Source organism: Ranitomeya variabilis, chromosome 3 (genome assembly GCF_051348905.1).
Source record: "Ranitomeya variabilis isolate aRanVar5 chromosome 3, aRanVar5.hap1, whole genome shotgun sequence".
NCBI classification, from domain to species: domain Eukaryota; kingdom Metazoa; phylum Chordata; class Amphibia; order Anura; family Dendrobatidae; genus Ranitomeya; species Ranitomeya variabilis.
Window position 1 is genome coordinate 748,839,684 of NC_135234.1, and position 20,170 is coordinate 748,859,853.

Below are 20,170 nucleotides of genomic sequence, written 5' to 3' on the forward strand. Positions count from 1 at the left end.
AGAGAGACTACACACAGCACAGTAACACTGAGCAGCCACACAGGTGTCACAGGTAACGAAAGAGTGGTCAGATGAGCTGAGTCAGAACCTGTCAGGAGCATAAGTACCAGAAGTTATAGCGATGCACGAAGTCAGAGACAAGCCAGGAGTCAGAGCCAAATGGAAGCGCGGTATCCAAAACGTGAGACATAAGACGAAGTCGGGGCACAAGCCAGAGAGTCAAAGCCGGTCGATGAGCGTGGTATCAGAGACGGAAAACAAAAGGTGGGGTTCAAATATCAGGCCGAGTCATACACAGTAGGGAAACCACCAGACGAACACTAAATCAGGGATAGGGAACGGGTATAACACAAATACGGGAAGTCAGAGGCAGAAGGATCACCAGGGTATACGGGTCAGCTGCTCTAGCCTGGAAGCATAAGTTATCACTGACGCTGGCCAGCAGACTGCAGAAGTCTGAAAAAGCCCAGCCAGCTCCAAAACGAGGCTGCGGGGATTAACCCCCGCATGACCAGTCCAGAGAGAGGATAGCAGAAAACAAACCCCGAACTGGATCATGACATAATAGATATTAGATAATAGATGGATAATATAGATAGATAGATAGATAGATAGATAGATAGATAGATAGATAGATAGATAATAGATAGAAAGATAGATAGATAGATAGATAGATAGATAGATAGATAGATAGAAGGATAGATAGATAATAGATTGATAATAGATAGATAGATAGATAGATAGATAGATAGATAGATAGATAGATAGATACATAGATAGTTGATAGATAGATAGATAGATAATAGATAGATGATAGATAGATAGATAATAGATTGATAATAGATAGATAGATAGATAGATAGATAGATAGATAGATAGATAGAAGGATAGATAGATAGATAGAAGGATAGATAGATATGAGACAGATAGATAATAGATATATATGGGATAGATAGATAGATAGATAGATAGATAATAGATGATAGATAGATATATAATAGATGATAGATAATAGATAGATAGATAGATAGATAATAGATGATAGATAGATAGATAATAGATAGATAGATGATAGATAGACAAATAGATAGATAGATGAATAGATAGATAGATAGATAATAGATGATAGATAGATATTTTATACAGTTTTAAAGTGAGTTCAGAAACAGCTGGAATGGGACTGCTGGGATTTATAGTCCCAAACCAGCTGGAAAGCCATAGTGCCGAGATTAACACAATAAAATACAATTTTCTCTGATATCCGCCAGATATTACCACTCTCCCACCGCTCTTTCATACCTGCTGCCTTTGGGATGTGACTTTATTACAACACCTCGTTGTAAGACATCATGTATACATTTGTCCGGAGTGTTAATGGCCACTAGGGGGCGCTCAGGAGCGGCCTCACGTGTTTGCCATCCGGCGCTCACTTCTGTGGCCGGCAGCCTCGGACGAGGTGTGGAATGTGGCAGCTGCGAGCGACTGTAGGCTACAAATCCCCGATCAGAGCTCGTAACGGGATATAACGAGCCCCCATTAGCCGTCGGCGGCGGCCCCCGTATTGACTCCATGTGATATTATTGTATTCCTTACTACCGGCCGCTCCATTGTTTATGAAAATTCTCTCCTTCTTTTCGATCATCACTCGTCGCAGGCTCAGATTTAATTTCCTCGCCCTCTCGGCTTACAGTAGTAAAGCTGTTGTATTTCCTCCGTCCTTGGCTTCGGCACCGGTTGCGCCTCTGGATCATAATGAATTCTCTGTGAGAAGCCCCCCATGGTACACATCTGTACTCGCCCATAAATGCCGCACGTTACATAACGGCTCATACCGCCATCGATATTAAAGTGGAGCTGACTGATCCATTACATGGCGACGGTGGCAGAGAGATGGAACAGAGCGACTCAGAGAAAATTACAAACATCCAAAACGCGTTTCATATGTTTTCCCAGGATCGGTTTTCATAGACTTTTTCATTTTATTTATGATTTTGTAGTGCGCAATACTTCAAAAAGCCAAATATAAAATACAAAAATACAACCGTCTAATAGCCCGGAGTCACACGAGCGTATAATATAGGATGTGAGATGATAATGACCCTGGGCTCCATCTTTGAGTGTCAGTGGTCCGATTCTGTCGCACGAGAGGATCTCAGCACAAGTGCAGAGGTGACGGAGAAAGTCATTTCCCTAACTCCTCCATGGGAATCACACTGCACTCAGGTGGCATCCGAGTGCATTCCGATGATTCGCACGCACCCAAAGACTTGTAAGGGTGCGTGTGAGCCAATCGCATCATGAGAAAATAATCGGATAGTGCTCTGCCATGTTATACGCTCGTGTGAGTCAGGCTTTAAAGTGTTAATATTGTCATAGCTCATCATTATCACCAGTTTCCTCCCTCTAGTAAAGCAAAAGATTTCAGCTATTATAATTTTTTTTTTTTACTCATGCACTTTGCAAAATTGTTCACCATTCTTCACAACCTTGTCCTCAGGAGGAGTGGGGGTCCGAGCACCTGGACCCTCAACCATCAGCAACTTATCACCTACATCATGGATTTTTGATATCACCATTTGGTAGAGCTACATGGTAAACTTTTTTCAATAATAATCTTGCAATTTGCACATTAGCCACAAGAATCATTTTTGCTGTTCAGTACAGATTACTTTTCAGACTTATCTGTCTCATTATCAGCCCAGGCAAGATTACAAGGTAGCAATGTCACACCTCTAGATACAGTAAATAACACAGGATCCAGCATTCACAATAGGTGATGTCACAGCTCACCTCCTCCTCCTGTACAATGACTGATAACATCTCTATATACAGTAGATAACACAGGATCCACCATTCACAATAGGTGATGTCACAGCTCACCTCCTCCTCCTGTACAATGACAGATAACACCTCTATATACAGTAGAGAACACAGGATCCACCATTCACAATAGGTGATATCACAGCTCACCTCCTCCTCCTGTACAATGACTGATAACACCTCTATATACAGTAGATAACAAAGGATCCACCATTCACAATAGGTGATATCACAGCTCTCCTCCTCCTCCTGTACAATGACTGATAATACCTCTATATACAGTAGATAACAAAGGATCCACCATTCACAATAGGTGATATCACAGCTCTCCTCCTCCTGTACAATGACTGATAACACCTCTATATACAGTAGATAACACAGGATCCACCATTCACAATAGGCGATGTCACAGCTCACCTCCTCCTCCTGTACAATGACTGATAACATCTCTATATACAGTAGATAACACAGGATCCACCATTCACAATAGGTGATGTCACAGCTCACCTCCTCCTCCTGTACAATGACAGATAACACCTCTATATACAGTAGAGAACACAGGATCCACCATTCACAATAGGTGATATCACAGCTCACCTCCTCCTCCTGTACAATGACTGATAACACCTCTATATACAGTAGATAACAAAGGATCCACCATTCACAATAGGTGATATCACAGCTCTCCTCCTCCTCCTGTACAATGACTGATAACACCTCTATATACAGTAGATAACAAAGGATCCACCATTCACAATAGGTGATATCACAGCTCTCCTCCTCCTGTACAATGACTGATAACACCTCTATATACAGTAGATAACACAGGATCCACCATTCACAATAGGCGATGTCACAGCTCACCTCCTCCTCCTGTACAATGACTGATAACACCTCTATATACAGTAGATAACACAGGATCCAGCATTCACAATAGGTGATGTCACAGCTCACCTCCTCCTCCTGTACAATGACTGATAACACCTCTAAATACAGTAGATAACACATGATCCACCAGTCACAATAGGCGATGTCACAGCTCACCTCCTCCTCCTGTACAATGACTGATAACAACTCTATATACAGTACATAACACAGGATCCACCATTCACAATAGGTGATGTCACAGCTCACCTCCTCCTGTACAATGACTGATAACACCTCTAAATACAGTAGATAACACATGATCCACCAGTCACAATAGGCGATGTCACAGCTCACCTCCTCATCCAGTACAATGACTGATAACACCTCTATATACAGTAGATAACACAGGATCCACCATTCACAATAGGCGATGTCACAGCTCACCTCCTCCTCCTGTACAATGACTGATAACACCTCTATATACAGTAGATAACACAGGATCCACCATTCACAATAGGCGATGTCACAGCTCACCTCCTCCTCCTGTACAATGACTGATAACAACTCTATACACAGTACATAACACAGGATCCACCATTCACAATAGGTGATGTCACAGCTCACCTCCTCCTCCTGTACAATGACAGATAACACCTCTATATACAGTAGATAACACAGGATCCACCATTCACAATAGGTGATGTCACAGCTCACCTCCTCCTCCTGTACAATGACAGATAACACCTCTATATACAGTAGATAGCACAGGATCCACCATTCACAATAGGTGATGTCACAGCTCACCTCCTCCTCCTGTACAATGACAGATAACACCTCTATATACAGTAGATAACACAGGATCCACCATTCACAATAGGCGATGTCACAGCTCACCTCTTTTCTCTTTCTCTACTATTAATACTTTTTTTTAGATAGCTTTGTTACTTTAAAAAAGAAACAAAAAAAACAGTCTTACCTACGCCAAGTCAGATAAGAAATGCACTAGCAGGATGCAGCAGACCCCCATTATAAAGGTTGGGGCAGCACAGGTGCAAAAGGTGGACTGTGCAGCAATATATGAGTGCACCCCACAAGAACAGAAGCCCCAGTTGCATTACACCTACCTATGTGACTGGCATATTTTTTGTTTGCTGCTGTGCTGCCCCCGCCTTTATAACGGTGGTTTGCTGCATCCTGCTAGTGCAAATCTTATCTGACTTAGTGTTGGTAAGGACATTTTTTCTGGTTTGTTATTTGAATTTATGCCCTATAGGTTGTTAGCATTGTTACTTTGCAGGTTTTTCACCCACCTGCACAGTACTGTACATATACAGTAGATAACGCTGGATCCACCATTTACAATAGACAATGGTCACAGCTCACCTCGTCCCTCTTCCTTCATAATGATCTTTGTCCAGATTAGAGTATACCCAGATAATGTTTCTATGCAAACAGATAGGGTCTAAGTCAGCCTGTTGCTGCATGTCTATGTGAAGAACAGGAAGTGAGTCTAAAAAATGTTCAAAAATACAATCAACGTAAATTTAAATATTAGGTCATTTTGAGGGATGAACCAGTGTGTTCAGTGCTTTGCTGCTTTTATCAGATACATTCGGCATTTAGCCTAGGGAAGGACAGAGAGAGGAGCAGGGAGAGTGGGAGAATACCGCCATTAGGCAGTGCTTAGGGTTTGCAGTCCATTTGCTAAATGTAGATTTGCTGCACATGACCACATTTTTTTCTCCGGGTGAAAACATTTATTCAATTTTCATCCGTAGAGTATTACGTGCTCTGTGGTACATTTCTGTAGTTTATAACACTCAAAAAAAGCATTGAAATTTTTTGCTGGATTCAGTTCTCATCAACACAGTATTACATGCTCTGAGGTACATTTTGCTGGTCTATAACACTACAAAAAAAAGTTGTAAAAATGTATGGATTAATTACTCATCCATACATTGTTACGTGCTTTGTGGTACATTTATGTGTTACATGGAACTCCAAAAAAGCATTGAAAAAAAATTATGGGTTCAATTACTCATCTACACAGTATTACATGCTCTGAGGTACATTTTGCTGGTCTATAACACTACAAAAAAGAGTTGTAAAATTTTCTGGATCAATTACTCATCCATACAGTATTACGTGCTTTGTGATACAGTTATGTGTTACATGGAACTCCAAAAAAGCATTGAAAAAAAATTCTGGATTCAATTACTCATCTACACAGTATTATGTGCTCTGTGGTGCATTTTGTTGGCATATAATACAACAAAAAAGGGCTGTAATTTTTTTATAGATTCAATTACTCATTTAAAGAGAATTACATGCTTTTTGGTACATTTCGGTGGTACATAACACTCCCAAAAAGCATTGAAAAACGTTTCTTAATTTAATTACTCATCCATAAAGTATTACGTGATTTGTGGTACATAACGGTGCTATTAAACTAAAAAAAACGCTTTGACTGCTGCAGGTGACCTATTTTTTTTGTTAATTAAAAATAAATTTGGCTTAAAAAGACATAGCAATTAGACAATGAGTAAGGTGTGCGGTAAGGGACAGGGAAGTGCTAATGATGGTGCATGCAGGTGCCGAGGATGTGGGGGCAGGTGCGACTACGCCTGTTGCTTTAGCCAAAGAAACATACCCATTTCCGAGACATAGGTTCCTGTATCACTTTGCAGGGAGGCACGGTACATCTCTTCTGAAGTCAGAGCAGTGCAAACAGGTTGTTAGTTTGATAGCAGATAATGCGTCCAGCAGGTTTGGCAGCACCACCCAGTCTTCCACACGGTCCAGTCTCATCAGCCAACTGTCTGACTGACTTAATCTAACACCCTGATTTTCCTTCTTCCCACTATGTTGAGTCCCTGGAGACTAGTGATTCCACACTAGGACACTCCAAAGAGCTCTTTACAACATCACACCTGCATTTATACTACATGAGGTCTCCCATGCACAGTACACACAGACAGGAGGGATTCCTGCTCCTCTGTCTCGGTGTAGCACATGATCAGGAGCTACAGCATCATGGAGTACATTATACAGCAGTACTGAGTATTGTGGCTGTGAGTCCTGCACCAGAGTGAGGTAGAAAATCATCATATGCCTTTTCTCCACTTATGAGCCATTTCTTTTCCTCCACCTTTCAACCTGAATTCATCATCCACTCTAATAAACTCCTACATTTTGTCAAAACAAGAAAGACTAATCTGATCACTTAGGTGTCAGATTATAGCATCCTATTTAAACCCCTTCTCAATCCCTTTGTTTTCCCCCAATAAAATAATAACAGCAGCTCCAGTGGTTTTGGCACTCGCTTTTCCTGAGCTCCTGTGAAATTATGTCACACAATCTAAGTCGACAATCAGCAGTGGTTTTACTCTACTCTTAATTGACATGAGGAGGGTGTGAAAGCTGCGGGTGTCCTCTCACTTCCTCCGGATGTCATGATTTGTCTGAAGGAGAGGAGAGTGAAGCCATTGCTGATTAGCCACAGTGATCGCCTAACATAATGTCACGCAAACCCTGGGAGAGGCAGTGCCAACGCTGTTTTAATGGCATAGGTACTGGAGGTGAGTATAAGTGTTATTATTTTACTGTAGGTAAGGATTGAAAAGGGGTTGTAGTGAACAAGGGGGAAGAAAAGAAAGGGCTCATAAGTGAAGAAAAGGCATATTTCACTGATAACATTATATTCACTGGCACCATTGACTTATGCAAAGTTTGATGAAATGACAGCGACCATTTAAAGGACTCCAGGATATAATCTTATAAACGTTCTACTCATTTTTTCCTTACCATTCGTACCATCCGACCTTGGCTATTTTCTCCTGTATGTGAACCGGATATCCAGCAAAGGAGCTGACCGTCATCCTCAGAGACAGCATTGCCTGTAATTGAAGGGAAGGTCTCATGCATATGGAAACATTATATTGCGATGTCACAATTCATTGACTTAAGAATCAATCCTGATAATAAAAAGCTTCAGAAGTTCAGCGGCAGCGGCCTCTGCGCACATAACTCCTGCCGACAAAGAAACTGTTTATGATCGGTAAAATATGTTACCCGAAAATCATCCGGATGATCGATAAGGAGGAAAATCAGTGTAAATTTCATTTATTCCGCATAACAGATGGGTTTTATACCTGATTAAATAGTTAACGGCTGATAACCCAGCACTACTCTGACTGCTTGCAACTTTTTAGGTGACATGAAGAATTAGAAAAAAATAGATCTGGCAGATCTAGATTTTCCTTTCTAGCTAACAAACCTTATTTAGGAGGGGTCTGACGCTGGTAAATTTCCAGAACACAGAGTAGCCACAAAAAGGGTTTCTCTCGGACTTAGGCCCCCTTCACACGTCCATTTTAACACATACTGGAGACATGTACTCACGCACATCCATTATAATCTATGCGGCTGCACACATATTCGTGTGAACAACACGTGTCTGTGACCCACAGGTAGACATGTCCGTTATTTCCAGGCAGCACAGATGACATACAGTGTGACATGTAACAGAATAGGATGCAGTAGAGAAATTACAGATGTGTAGGCTTTAAAAATGTGCAAAGATACAGATAGATCCCCACTTATTTTTGATAACCAGCAAAGGTAAAGCAGACAGTGGTGAGCTGATATTATCGGGCTGGGAAAGTCTATGGTTATTGGCCCTTCCCAACCTAAAAATACCATCCTGCAATCAGGGTAATGCCAGCCCCGGCGACTGTGAATAGCAATAACGTTAATGACGTCACCACTCAACAGAGTCGCTGGCTCACACTGCGCTCAGCAAGACCAGGCAACTGTAAATAGTGTTACTGCTGTTTAATTATTAGGTTAAAACATGTACAGCAAACTAGCACTGTGAATGTCACTGCTATGGGGGCACTGTGGATGTCACTGCTATGGGGCACTGTGGATGTCACTGCTATGGGGACACTGTGGATGTCACTGCTATGGGGCACTGTGGATGTCACTGCTATGGGGCACTGTGGATGTCACTGCTATGGGGCACTGTGGATGTCACTGCTATGGGGCACTGTGGATGTCACTGCTATGGGGACACTGTGGATGTCACTGCTATGGGGCACTGTGGATGTCACTGCTATGGGGCACTGTGGATGTCACTGCTATGGGGCACTGTGGAGGTCACTGCTATGAGACTACTGTGGAGGTCACTGCTATGGGGCACTGTGGATGCTAGTTGTTAAGGGGCACTGTGGAGGTCACTGCTATGGGGGCACTGTGGATGTCACTGCTATGGGGCACTGTGGATGTCACTGCTATGAGGCACTGTGGATGTCACTGCTATGGGGCACTGTGGATGTCACTGCTATGGGGACACTGTGGATGTCACTGCTATGGGGCACTGTGGATGTCACTGCTATGGGGCACTGTGGATGTCACTGCTATGGGGACACTGTGGATGTCACTGCTATGGGGCACTGTGGATGTCACTGCTATGGGGCACTGTAGATGCCACTGCTATGGGAGCACTGTGGAGGTCACTGCTATGGGAGCACTGCGGATGCTAGTGTTATGGGGCACTGTGGAGGTCACTGCTATGGGAGCACTGTGGATGCTAGTGTTATGGGGCACTGTGGAGATCACTGCTTTGGGAGCACTGTGGATGCTAGTGTTATGGGGCAGTCTGGATGTCACTGCTATGACGGCACTGTAGATGCCACTGCTATGGGAGCACTGTGGATGTCGCTGTTATTATGGAGGCATTATGGAAGTCCTTGCTATGGGGGCAATCTTAAGGACTTTGCATGGAGAAAGTTTGGCCAAGTCTGTTAAGTAGTTTTCATTATTTTGGGAGAAATCTAGCTGTTACTTTGGGGCACTTTGGCTGTCACTGACAATGGACACTGTGGCCGATCCTATTATGGGGTCATTATGAGAGACACTGTTATGAGGTAATGTAGCTATTATCAACTATAACTATAAACGTGACTGTAGCTCGGCATTTGAGCTCTCATTATTACGGGGGGCACTGTGGATGTCACTGTTATTGGGGCATTGCGGGTTTCACCATTATGTGGATATTGACTCAAATTTGGAGGACAATATCCCCGTCACCATTACGAGGCGCTCTAACGCCTGGATTCTAAGTTTGATCACAGACCTAAGGGGGACATTTCCTCGCTCTCCTACTACAGTTGTCCACATTACGCACCTCATATAGGACTATTTCTAGTAACCGCACGCTCACCGACTCTCCCGAAAAGGGAAGAACTCTCCCAACTGCCATATCTCTGGAGCACCGTCCAAGCCTACCAGAAACCTTCATAGAGTTTTCTTGTGCCCAATGAACATTTAGGAGGAATTGAACAGGGCTTACAATGGCATCAATGGGTAGGAAGGTAGCATGTCGTTAAATTAGATGGCATATCATAGGGCAAAAAAAGATGTTTTACAGAACATCAGCTTCTAAAGGTGGCAAGTATGGCTTACAAGGAAAGACAGCTTGTGGTTCCCAACATGAAGGAGATCTCAAAAAATTGTATGCACTATTTTTTTTACAAAAATTTGTTTTCCAAGCCTGAGAATAGCAAAATGTCATTGATGGTAGAGACCAATAATATTCAGCCAGGTCCCCATTTATGCCAGGACTCTTTTAGGGAATTGGCCTTGGTGGCCATACTCATGTAAAAGTATTGAGCAGATCATCTGAAAGGTGGACTTCATCAAATGTCTACAGCTACATTTAGATATCAAGGAGCTAGAACTAAAACCTACATATCAGTCACGTACCAATTTAGTTTCTTCCGGTGTCCTCTTTTCCGGGGGGGTCGTAAGGATTTGTTTGGCTTCAGAGCTAAGAACCATCTTGACAGAGTAGACGAGAAGTGGTCGGTGTGATGGACAAAGAGAGAATACAACGACTTATTAAGATGTTAATAAAAAAAAATTATAACATTTTTTAAAAAACATTTAATTTAACTTTTTGATAGTTAACAGTTCTACTCCAGTCACATCCAGAGCTGCGGATACTGTTCTATATCAAAGGCGCCAAACGCATCAGACTAACGTTGGCCAAACTCAACAGTAATGACAGATACGGATGATAGTCTAAAGAGTATGAGAGCACTGGACAATTACCGGTAATTGTTGGGGGAGTGAAATGGTTTATCCAGGACTATATTTTTTTTACTATGGTCCTAAAAAACTAACTGGCAGGTAGTTGCTAAATACCTGACGCTGACCGCTCCTCCCAGCAATTCACCTGCTCAACGTCAGCACAGCAGCTCTTCCTCTTCCGGACTGCTGTGTCGACAGCTCATGACTTCTGATGTCATGCTGATTGATAGCTGGCTCCCCACAGCTAGGCAGCAGGGAGCCAGCTGTCAATTAGCATGAATTCAGCAGTCATGCCTGTCAACAAACAAAGCAGAGCAAAAGTGAAGCAGAAGACACTGTATCACTGACATTAGCAGTCTGTGACCACTCTGTGCTGGCAGTGGTAGGCACCAGGCACAACAAGCAGGTAGGTAGCAAATACCTGCCTGGTTTGTCCACATGTCCTTTTCAGTTGAATGCCATGCACAATATACAATCTCAAACTATTTCTCAATCAAGGTAGTCAGTGTAATATTAATATTAATAGGAAAACCCCATCCACATTCCCTAGCAGGGAAGCTAGGTTCATTTGAGGAGAACCCTCTACTTAGGACCCCTTTATATAATCCACAATACAAAGCTCGGGGGGGGGGGGGGGCAATAAACGGCTGTCCACAAATTTGCAACTTTAATGTCTTGTTTAGTTCTTTACCTCCATTTTTGCCTTGAAGAGGGACCGATCAAACAGAAGGTTTTCACTCTCGGTCTCAAAACCAACGTACTCGCTGAAGGAAAGGGGCTCAGATCTTGAAGCTGCATAATCCCTAATGGCAGAAGAATAAAAGGATGATCATCAGGTCTGGACACCATACAAAAGCCATGACAGGAAGTGAGAAGATCTAAGGGATTGTCTCACAAACGGCAATGAGATGATGGCCACCAGACCACGGAGACAAACGGCAATGAGATGATGGCCACCAGACCACATCTCAGCTTTCACTGCAAATGGTGGTATTATTCAAACATTGTATTATGGTATTTACCGAGGCAATGTTAGGCATTACTGGCTCTAGGGTTTCAGAATACATCGCCCTCCTAGATTAAAAGGTTTGTCACCCTGATAAGATCTCTTTGTCTCTCATAGTTACTGTTTGATATGATTGATTATGCGTCCAGTGTATGACAGCTCACTATTTGAGCAGGCTTCAATAAATGGCGCCACAAAAGGCATGACCCAACGTGAAGCCATTCATGTAGGAGAGAAGTTCACCAGACTGCTTAAACTGGTCAAAGACAATTTTTCCTTACTTAAATGCTCGTATTTCGGGCTTTATAAAAAAAATCTTTTTCGCAATTGGGCTTCATTATAAATTTTGCACCGTTTTGCTTTTACAGTCTTTTTATTTCCCAGTCTGTGATCATAAATCAGCTGAGAGGAGCTAAAAAATAACTCTCTGATGGATTTTCAGTTAATCCAGAGGCTATTGAAGGCAAACGGTGCAAAATTTTTAATGGTACGGAATTCCAAAAATTATTTCGAAGCTCCTGCTCCGGCTATAGAAGACGCCACGTGTTGTGGGAGTGAAGAAAGGTAAGAATAATTGTTTATACTTTTAAATGTGTTGGTATGGCATAGGAAACATTATTACTGGAGGAGGCCCAGGATGGGGGACATTAATATAGGAAGGGGCTAGGATGGGGGATAATATAACAGAAAGGGGCTTGGGATGGGAGACATTATACCACAAATGGGTCCAGGATGGAGGATATTATTGTAGGAAGGTGGCAGAATGGAAAACATTATACCAGGAAGGGGTCCAGGATGGACATTAATATAGGAAGGGGCTAGGATGGGGGATAGTATAACAGAAAGGGGCTTGGGATGGGAGACATTATACCTCAAATAGGTCCAGGATGGAGGATATTATTGTAGGAAGGTGGCAGAATGGAGAACATTATACCAGGAAGGGGTCCAGGATGGGGGACATTAATATAGGAAGGGGCTAGGATGAGAATAACATGACAGAAAGGGGCTTGTGATGGGGTATATTATAACATCAAGGGACTAGAATGGAGAACATTATACCAGTAAGGAACCCAGGATGGGGGACATCATACCAGGAAGGGGTCCACGATGGGGGACATTAATAACAGGAAGGGACCAGGATGGGGGACATTATATCAGATTAGGACCAGAATGGGGGACACTATACCACAAATGGGTCCAGGATGGAGGATATTATTGTAGGAAGGTGGTAGAATGGAGAACATTATACCAAGGAAGGGGCCAGAATGGGGGACATTATATCAGAAAGGGGCCAGAATGGGGGACATTATACCATAAATGGGACGAGGATGGAGAATATTATTGTAGGAAGGTGGCAGAATGGAGAACATACCAGGAAGGGGTCCAAGATGGTGAACATTATACCAGGAATGGGTTCCAGAATGGGGACATTATACTATAAAGGGGCCAGAATGGGGACATAATACCAGAAAGGGGCCAGAATAGGGGGACATTATACCACAAATGGGTCCAGGATGGAGGATATTATACCAGGAATGGGTTCCAGGATGGTGGACATTATACCAGGAATGGGTTCCAGGATGGTGGACATTATACCAGAAAGGGGCCAGAATAGGGGGACATTATACCACAAATGGGTCCAGGATGGAGGATATTATACCAGGAATGGGTTCCAGGATGATGAATATTATAAAAAGAAAGAGACTGGGATGAGGGACATTATCAGAGGAAGGGGCTGAGGATCGGGAACTTTTATAGGAAGTCACCACGATGGAGGTAATTATTACAGGAAGGTGCCAGGATGAGTAGCATGATTATACGAACACGTATGTTTTTATAGGATCTAGAACCCTACAAGACCTCATACATACCAATATGCAGGTTGGGGCCAAGGTACTAGTTTTGCCCATCGGTCTCTAGTTACGCCATGGGTACCAAGACCATGCTTAGCTACACATTTTGTATGAAAGAACAGATATGCTTTATGCCAATTCTTCTATTAGTTCCGTGCTAGTATTTCCGCACTGATGAAGAAGGAGAGTGTGCACTATGGCATAGGGTTGCCCAACCTGAGCAGCCCCCGTGAGTCCCTGACCATCTGGTTGTATGATAAGGGCATTTTTTGAGAGCCATATATTCACTTTTTTTTCCATAAAACCACAGACCAATAATAGATTAGGGATGAAAAGTACACAAGCCTCATCGTGTTTCCAGCAACAGATTTCGTTGCTGACTCTGTTCCCCTTCTGGGCCTTTCAGGAAGGTTTAACACATCCTTACGACAGTGTTGTGGCTGCTTTAAAATAGATGTGTTAAGAAGGAGCGCTGATGGAGACTCTGAGACTGTGCAGAGCCGGAGTGTAAGATCTAGCAGCCTCAGACAACAAATTACCGTCTCCGTTCTGTTGTGTCTTACAACGCACATTATCATTATCTTCAGGAGATTCCAAGAAAGTCAACGTAAACCACATATGTGAGAAGCTCCCTCGGGACCACGCTCCGAATATATAAATCTTTCAATTTCCTTCACTTTCTAGCGGGTCTACAACATAAAGTCAAATCTCCCTCATAAACCGCGGTGAAGGCTTTCTTTAACCTTAGAAGAAGCTATAACCTCGGCTTTCGGGGGTTCAACAGACATTTTATAGGAGGAGGAAAGCGACAGGGAACCGTTTCTATAAATACATATGTTTTTCTCATGAAGTGTTTAATAAGGAGGAGAAGGTGTTGGAAATTAATTTCCACTGCTCCAACTAAACATTACGGCCTTTATGGAAATATCTCCAGACTGCTCATGAGATATTGGGAATTTACCTCTTATTTGCCCCTTTTCTCATGGTAGTTCCAAATTTAAGGAACTGTCCGGCAGGGAGATTAAAAATGATAAGTAAGTTAGTAATGTAAGATGGCTGCCGGACAAGTCCTTGAGGGGAGATATGTGTCATCGCAGCTTTTACCTGCGGTGATGTGAACTCGGAGGTACAGTATGCTCCAGCACATATAGTGCTGAGAGGATTGTTTGGGCCACTCCAGGGTTTTACGAGCGGTCATAAGAGATGGGTGGGAATGACAGCTCACATATCCCACCACAGGGGCGTGTTTTGCTGAATAAAATGGAGACCAATTGTCTCATTCAGTGTCTGTGGCTAGAGGTGTGGAGACCTCCATTGTGTGTGTTGTAGTAGACACTGACCTATGCGGGTGGACCCGCTGTACCCCAAGGACTGTGTACCTTTTTTTCCCTGTTTATAACTCTGTGCCGAAAAGGTTATTCAGTCGTTTTTTTCTAACCAGAGAAGTTTTGCCATTTGCTAGGACATTTCAGTGATTCCGCTTCCTGTGCCTACCTCAACAACAGCTGAGTGAGTACAGATCCCTACAATTGGTGCTAGAAGCACGGGCACAAATCTCAAGAGACAGTGTGACTGCTGATACCGCATGTCCTGGGATAAATCTGTAGCATTGCCAGACAAAATGGACGACCTGCTGAAACACTTGGTCCAGACACAGCAGCAGCAATAGACCAACAGGCTGTAGTTACAGCAGATCCAGCAGATGCAGCTTCTGGCAACCGCCATCCAAGGCAGGACAAGCGCCCCAACCCCAAGTGCGGCTGATGACGCCCATGTTCGGAAGGCAGTAAGACTTGCGTTGCAAAAAATTACCCCCGGGGATGATGTTGAGGCCTTCCTGACGGTGTTTGAGAGGGTCACCGAGAGGGAGAAACCTCCCCCAGAGCTGTGGGACGAGGTCCTGGAGCCATACTTGACGGGGGTACCCCAGAAGGCGTACTATGGCTTGACTTTGCAGGACACCAAAGAGTATCACAAGCTAAAAGCTGAGATTCTCGCACGCTTGGTGACAATGACTATCAAGGCTCAGCAGGTTCACCGCTGGGCATATCACTGGGACAAACTGCCTCACTCCCCAATGTTCAACCTGTTGCACTTGGTCCAGAAGTTGCTGCAACTAGAGTCATTTACGCCTGCCAAGATGATAGAGCTGGTGGTGATGGACTGGTTTGTGCACTCCCTACCAAGGCCCATGCAGACTTGGGTTGCCCAGGGTGATCCCCGAATTGCCAATGAACTGGTCGGACGGGTCAAGAGATACCAGGGGATGGAAGGCTCCTTGGGAAAGCAGCCCACTCCATACTGGGGGTCACAACAGGGGGCAGAGTCCTAAAAAGGGGTGTGGCATCCAAGGTCAAAAGGAGAGGTGGTGCCCAAGGTCCCCACGGGTAATGTTATTTGCTGGAGGTGCCACCAGCCAGGTCATATAGCCGCCCGTTGTCCCATGACCACTGAGCTATGGACTGCAGCACAGGAAGGCGCTACTCTTATTTTGCTATCCGGTCTGCAGTGCTGTTCCCCAAGTAGGAGAGGGGCCGCAGGCATGTCCCGTGACAGTAAACAGGGTGCAAGTGACTGGTTTGCTGGATTCGGGAAGTTTGGTAACCATAGTGAGGTCCATAATTCCACATCGGCTAATTCCTAGAAAGAGGATAGGCGTCCGCTGCATCCATGGTGACGTGAAGGACTACCCTGTGGCTCAGGTGGTCATAAGCACAAGCTGTAGCACCCTGTCCCATGAGGTTGGCGTGGTCAAGAACCTATTGCACCCTATAATAATATGCCGGGACTTTGTGTTGTTTTGGGACTTGCGGGGAAAGGGAGGGCATCTGGTTGCCCGGACAACAGCCAGATCGTTCAAAAAGAAACCTCGTTGCAAGAGACAGATGACAGGTTTCCATGGTGTGTGCTTGTTGGCAAAGAGGATGAGGCAGCATCCACTGAGGCCAACGTCCCTGAGTTGGAGGTTACCCAGGGAAACTTTGGGACTGCTCAATTCAGGGATTTAACTCAAAAAGGGGTTTTTGAAAATGTAACAGTACTTAATGGTGTTGCTCAAGAGCTGGGGGTGGACACTCGATATCCACATTTTGCCATGAATAGAGAGATCCTATATCGCGTCACGCAGCTGAGAGGGGAGGTAATTGAGCAATTACTGGTGTCAGGGCTATACCAATGCAAAGTATTAGACATGGCCCATACACATGTGTTAGGTAGTCACCTGGGCATAGAAAAAACACAGGAACGGATCCTCCAGAGGTTCTACTGGCCCGGTTGTCACCACGATATTGTGAATTTCTGTAGGTCCTGTCCCACCTGCCAGATGACATCCCCAGTGGCCCATTTTCATAACCCCTTGGTGCCGTTGCCTATTATTGAGGTACCGTTTGATCGCATAGCCATGGATCTAGTAGGAACCCTGGTCAAGTCTGCCAGAGGGCATCAGTATATCCTGGTGATTCTGGACTATGCTGTGTGATAACCGGAGGCCATTCCACTACGTAACTCCTCCACCAAGTGTATCGCCCAAGAGTTGGTCCATGTCTTCTCTAGAACGGGGTTGCCTAAAGAGATCCTGACTGACCAAGGGACACCGTTTATGTCAAAGGTGATGAAGGAGTTGTGCAAAACCCTGCAAATTACACAACTCTGGACCTCAGTCTACCATCCCCAGATGGATAGCTTGGTAGAAAGGTTCAATAAAACCTTGAAGGCCATGCTGAAGAAAGCAGTGGAGAAGGACGGCCGAGACTGGGACTGTCTGATTCCTTACCTGTTGTTTTCCATCTGGGAAGTTCCCCAAGCTTCCACTGGCTTCTCCCCATTTGAACTGCTTTATGGACGACACCCTTGAGGGCTCCTGGATATGGCGAAAGAATCCTGGGAGGCTGAAACCACCCCCTATAGAAGCGTGTTAGAGCATGTCACCCAGCAAGAGAGGATTGCCACCATGATGCCCATTGCGAAGGAGCACCTCCTCAAGGCTCAGGAAGCCAAGTCCAGGGTGTATAACAGGTCAGCCAGGGTAAGACAGTTCAACCCAGGGGATCGAGTACCTGTGCTGGTACCCATGGTGGAGACCATATTCCTGGCTAAGTGGCAGGGTCCCTATGAAGTGGTGGAGAGAGTTGGTGAGGTCAACTACAAAATCTACCAACCGGGGAAGCCCTACCAGGTGTACCACGTGAACCTAATCAAACCATGGCAGGACAGAGAACCCGTGGAAGCTACTTGTCTGATGACCAAGTCTGAGGTCCGTACAGAAGATATTAAGGTAGCAGACACCTTGTCTCCCTCACAAAAGCAGCAGCACAACAGAGACCTGTTCTCAAATCTTCCGGGTTGTATGAAGGTCATAGAACATGACGTCCTGACAAAGCCTCATGTCCTGGTCAACTTAAAGCCATACTGGATTCCCGAAGCACGCCGAGAGGTGATCTCCAAGGAGGTGAAGCAGATGCTGAGCTTGGGAGTCATCAAGGAATCCAAAAGTGGCTGGTCCAGGCCAATAGTCCTAGTGCCAAAACCAGATGGGGAATGGCGATTCTGCAATGACTATAGCAAGCTGAGCGAGGTTTCTAAGACCAAAGCCTACCCAATGCCCTGGGTCGATGAATTATGAATTAATTGAAAGGCTAGGGCCAGCTCAGTACATTACTACCCTTGACCTCACAAAAGGGAATTGGCAAATTCCCATGTCCCAGGGCGCCAAAGAAAAGACTTCGTTCTTAACACCAGATGGATGCTTCCAGTACACAAGGATGCTGTTTGGGTTGAAGTTATTCCAGCAACGTTCCAGAGAGCCATGGACCAGATCCTAGCTCTCCACAGGAGGTATGTAGCAGCCTACCTGGATGATATTGTATTTATAAGCAAGAATTGGGGAAGCCATCTGAGTAAGGTCCAGGCGGTATTTGATGCTCTACGGAAGGTGGGGTTTTCCATAAACCCGAAGAAGTGTGACTTGGGAATGGAGGAAGTGAGATACTTGGGCTATGTGGTAGGCAGGGGCATAATAAAACCCCAGATAAATAAAGTTGAGGCAATCCAGGGCTGTCCTCAGCCCCTCTTGAAGAAACAGGTCAGGTCGCTTCTGGGCATTGTGGGATACTACCACGGGTTCATCCCGAACTTCACCATGGTAGCCGCCTCTCTGACGGATCTCCTTAAAGGGACGAAGTCGGCTATGGCCAAGTGGCCTCCAGAAGCTGAAATGGCCTTCAAGGAACTGAAGCTGGCCTTATGTAAACAGACGGTGCTGGTAGCACCCGATTTCTCCAAAAAATTTGTGGTCCAGACGGACCTGTCGGATGTCGGGCTGGGAGCGGTCTTGTCCCAAGAGGTGAACAGGGAAGAGCACCCCGTAATGTATCTCAGCTGAAAGTTATCATCCTGCGAGAAAAACTACTCCATAGTGGAGAAGGAGTGTTTAGCTATCAAGTGGGCGTTGGACTGTCTAAGGTACTACCTCTTGGGCAGGAAGTTCAGACTGGTATCAGACCATGCCCCACTGAAGTGGATGAGCGAGAAAAAAGGGAACAATGCCCGGGTGACCAGGTGGCTCCTAGCACTTCAGGATTTTAACTTCCATGTGGAGCATAGGTCAGGGAAACTGCATGGCAATGCGGATGCTCTGTCGAGGATCCACTGTTTGTTGGCAGAAGGTGCCAAGCCCCCCAGACTTTGGGCAGAGGGAGGAGGGTATGTAATATGGCTGCCGGACAAGTACTTGAGGGGAGATACGGAACAGTGAGTGCAGCTCTGGAGTATAATACAGGAGGTAACTCAGGATCAGGACAGGATCAGTAATGTAATGTATGTACACAGTGACTGCACCAGCAGAATAGTGAGTGCAGCTCTGGGGTATAATACAGGATGTAACTCAGGATCAGTAATGTAATGTATGTACACAGTGACTGCACCAGCAGAATATTGAGTGCAGCTCTGGGGTATAATACAGGATATAACTTAAGATCCGTGTGTGATGTGTCTGCAGCAGCAGAAAGCTGTTGATTGTATTCATGTTAAATAAATCCTATAAATACTTATGAGTGGTAGAGTGCAGAATGCTCGAGGCGATGCTGAATAATCAGTTTTGCCAGAAGTGTCTGTAAAACAATATTACATTTTCAGGAATTATGCTAAAATCTACAGAAGCCAATTCAATTCATAAAATGCTGCTCTCTCCGATACAGAATTTCTAATTCCCATCATTTACAATAATTATTTTATTGCTACCTGTAATTATTATTTCAGCCTGTAATCTTTGGGAGATGATGAAATTCTTACCTATAAATTTTTATGAGGTTGCGAATAACTTGCACAACAAGGACAGCTGTGCGGAACTTGTGGATGTACTGTAAGAGAGAATGAGAAGCGACAGAGCGCTGATTACTACATCATAACGGCGGTACTACATCGCACACAGTCTGGCAACGACTTACACATTGTACATTGTGGCAAATGGACCGCGGCAGTTCAGGCCGAAGTTCCCGTGTACAGAGCGATCCAGTGTCGGACATTCAGACACCGA

General features: G+C 44.6%; 1 protein-coding gene across 1 annotated transcript in view; it reads right to left on the minus strand.

Annotated features, from left to right (window-relative positions):
- The window catches only part of LOC143817283 (cyclic nucleotide-binding domain-containing protein 2-like), a 297,967-nt gene that overhangs the window by 229,349 nt on the left and 48,448 nt on the right, over positions 1-20,170 (minus strand). The window contains exons 3-6 of the mRNA XM_077298552.1: positions 19,927-19,994; positions 11,471-11,582; positions 10,453-10,527; positions 7,492-7,583 (exon numbers count right to left, since the gene is read on the minus strand). Of these exons, the coding sequence (XP_077154667.1) occupies positions 7,492-7,583; positions 10,453-10,527; positions 11,471-11,582; positions 19,927-19,994 (347 nt within the window). The remainder of the gene's footprint in view (positions 1-7,491; positions 7,584-10,452; positions 10,528-11,470; positions 11,583-19,926; positions 19,995-20,170) is intronic.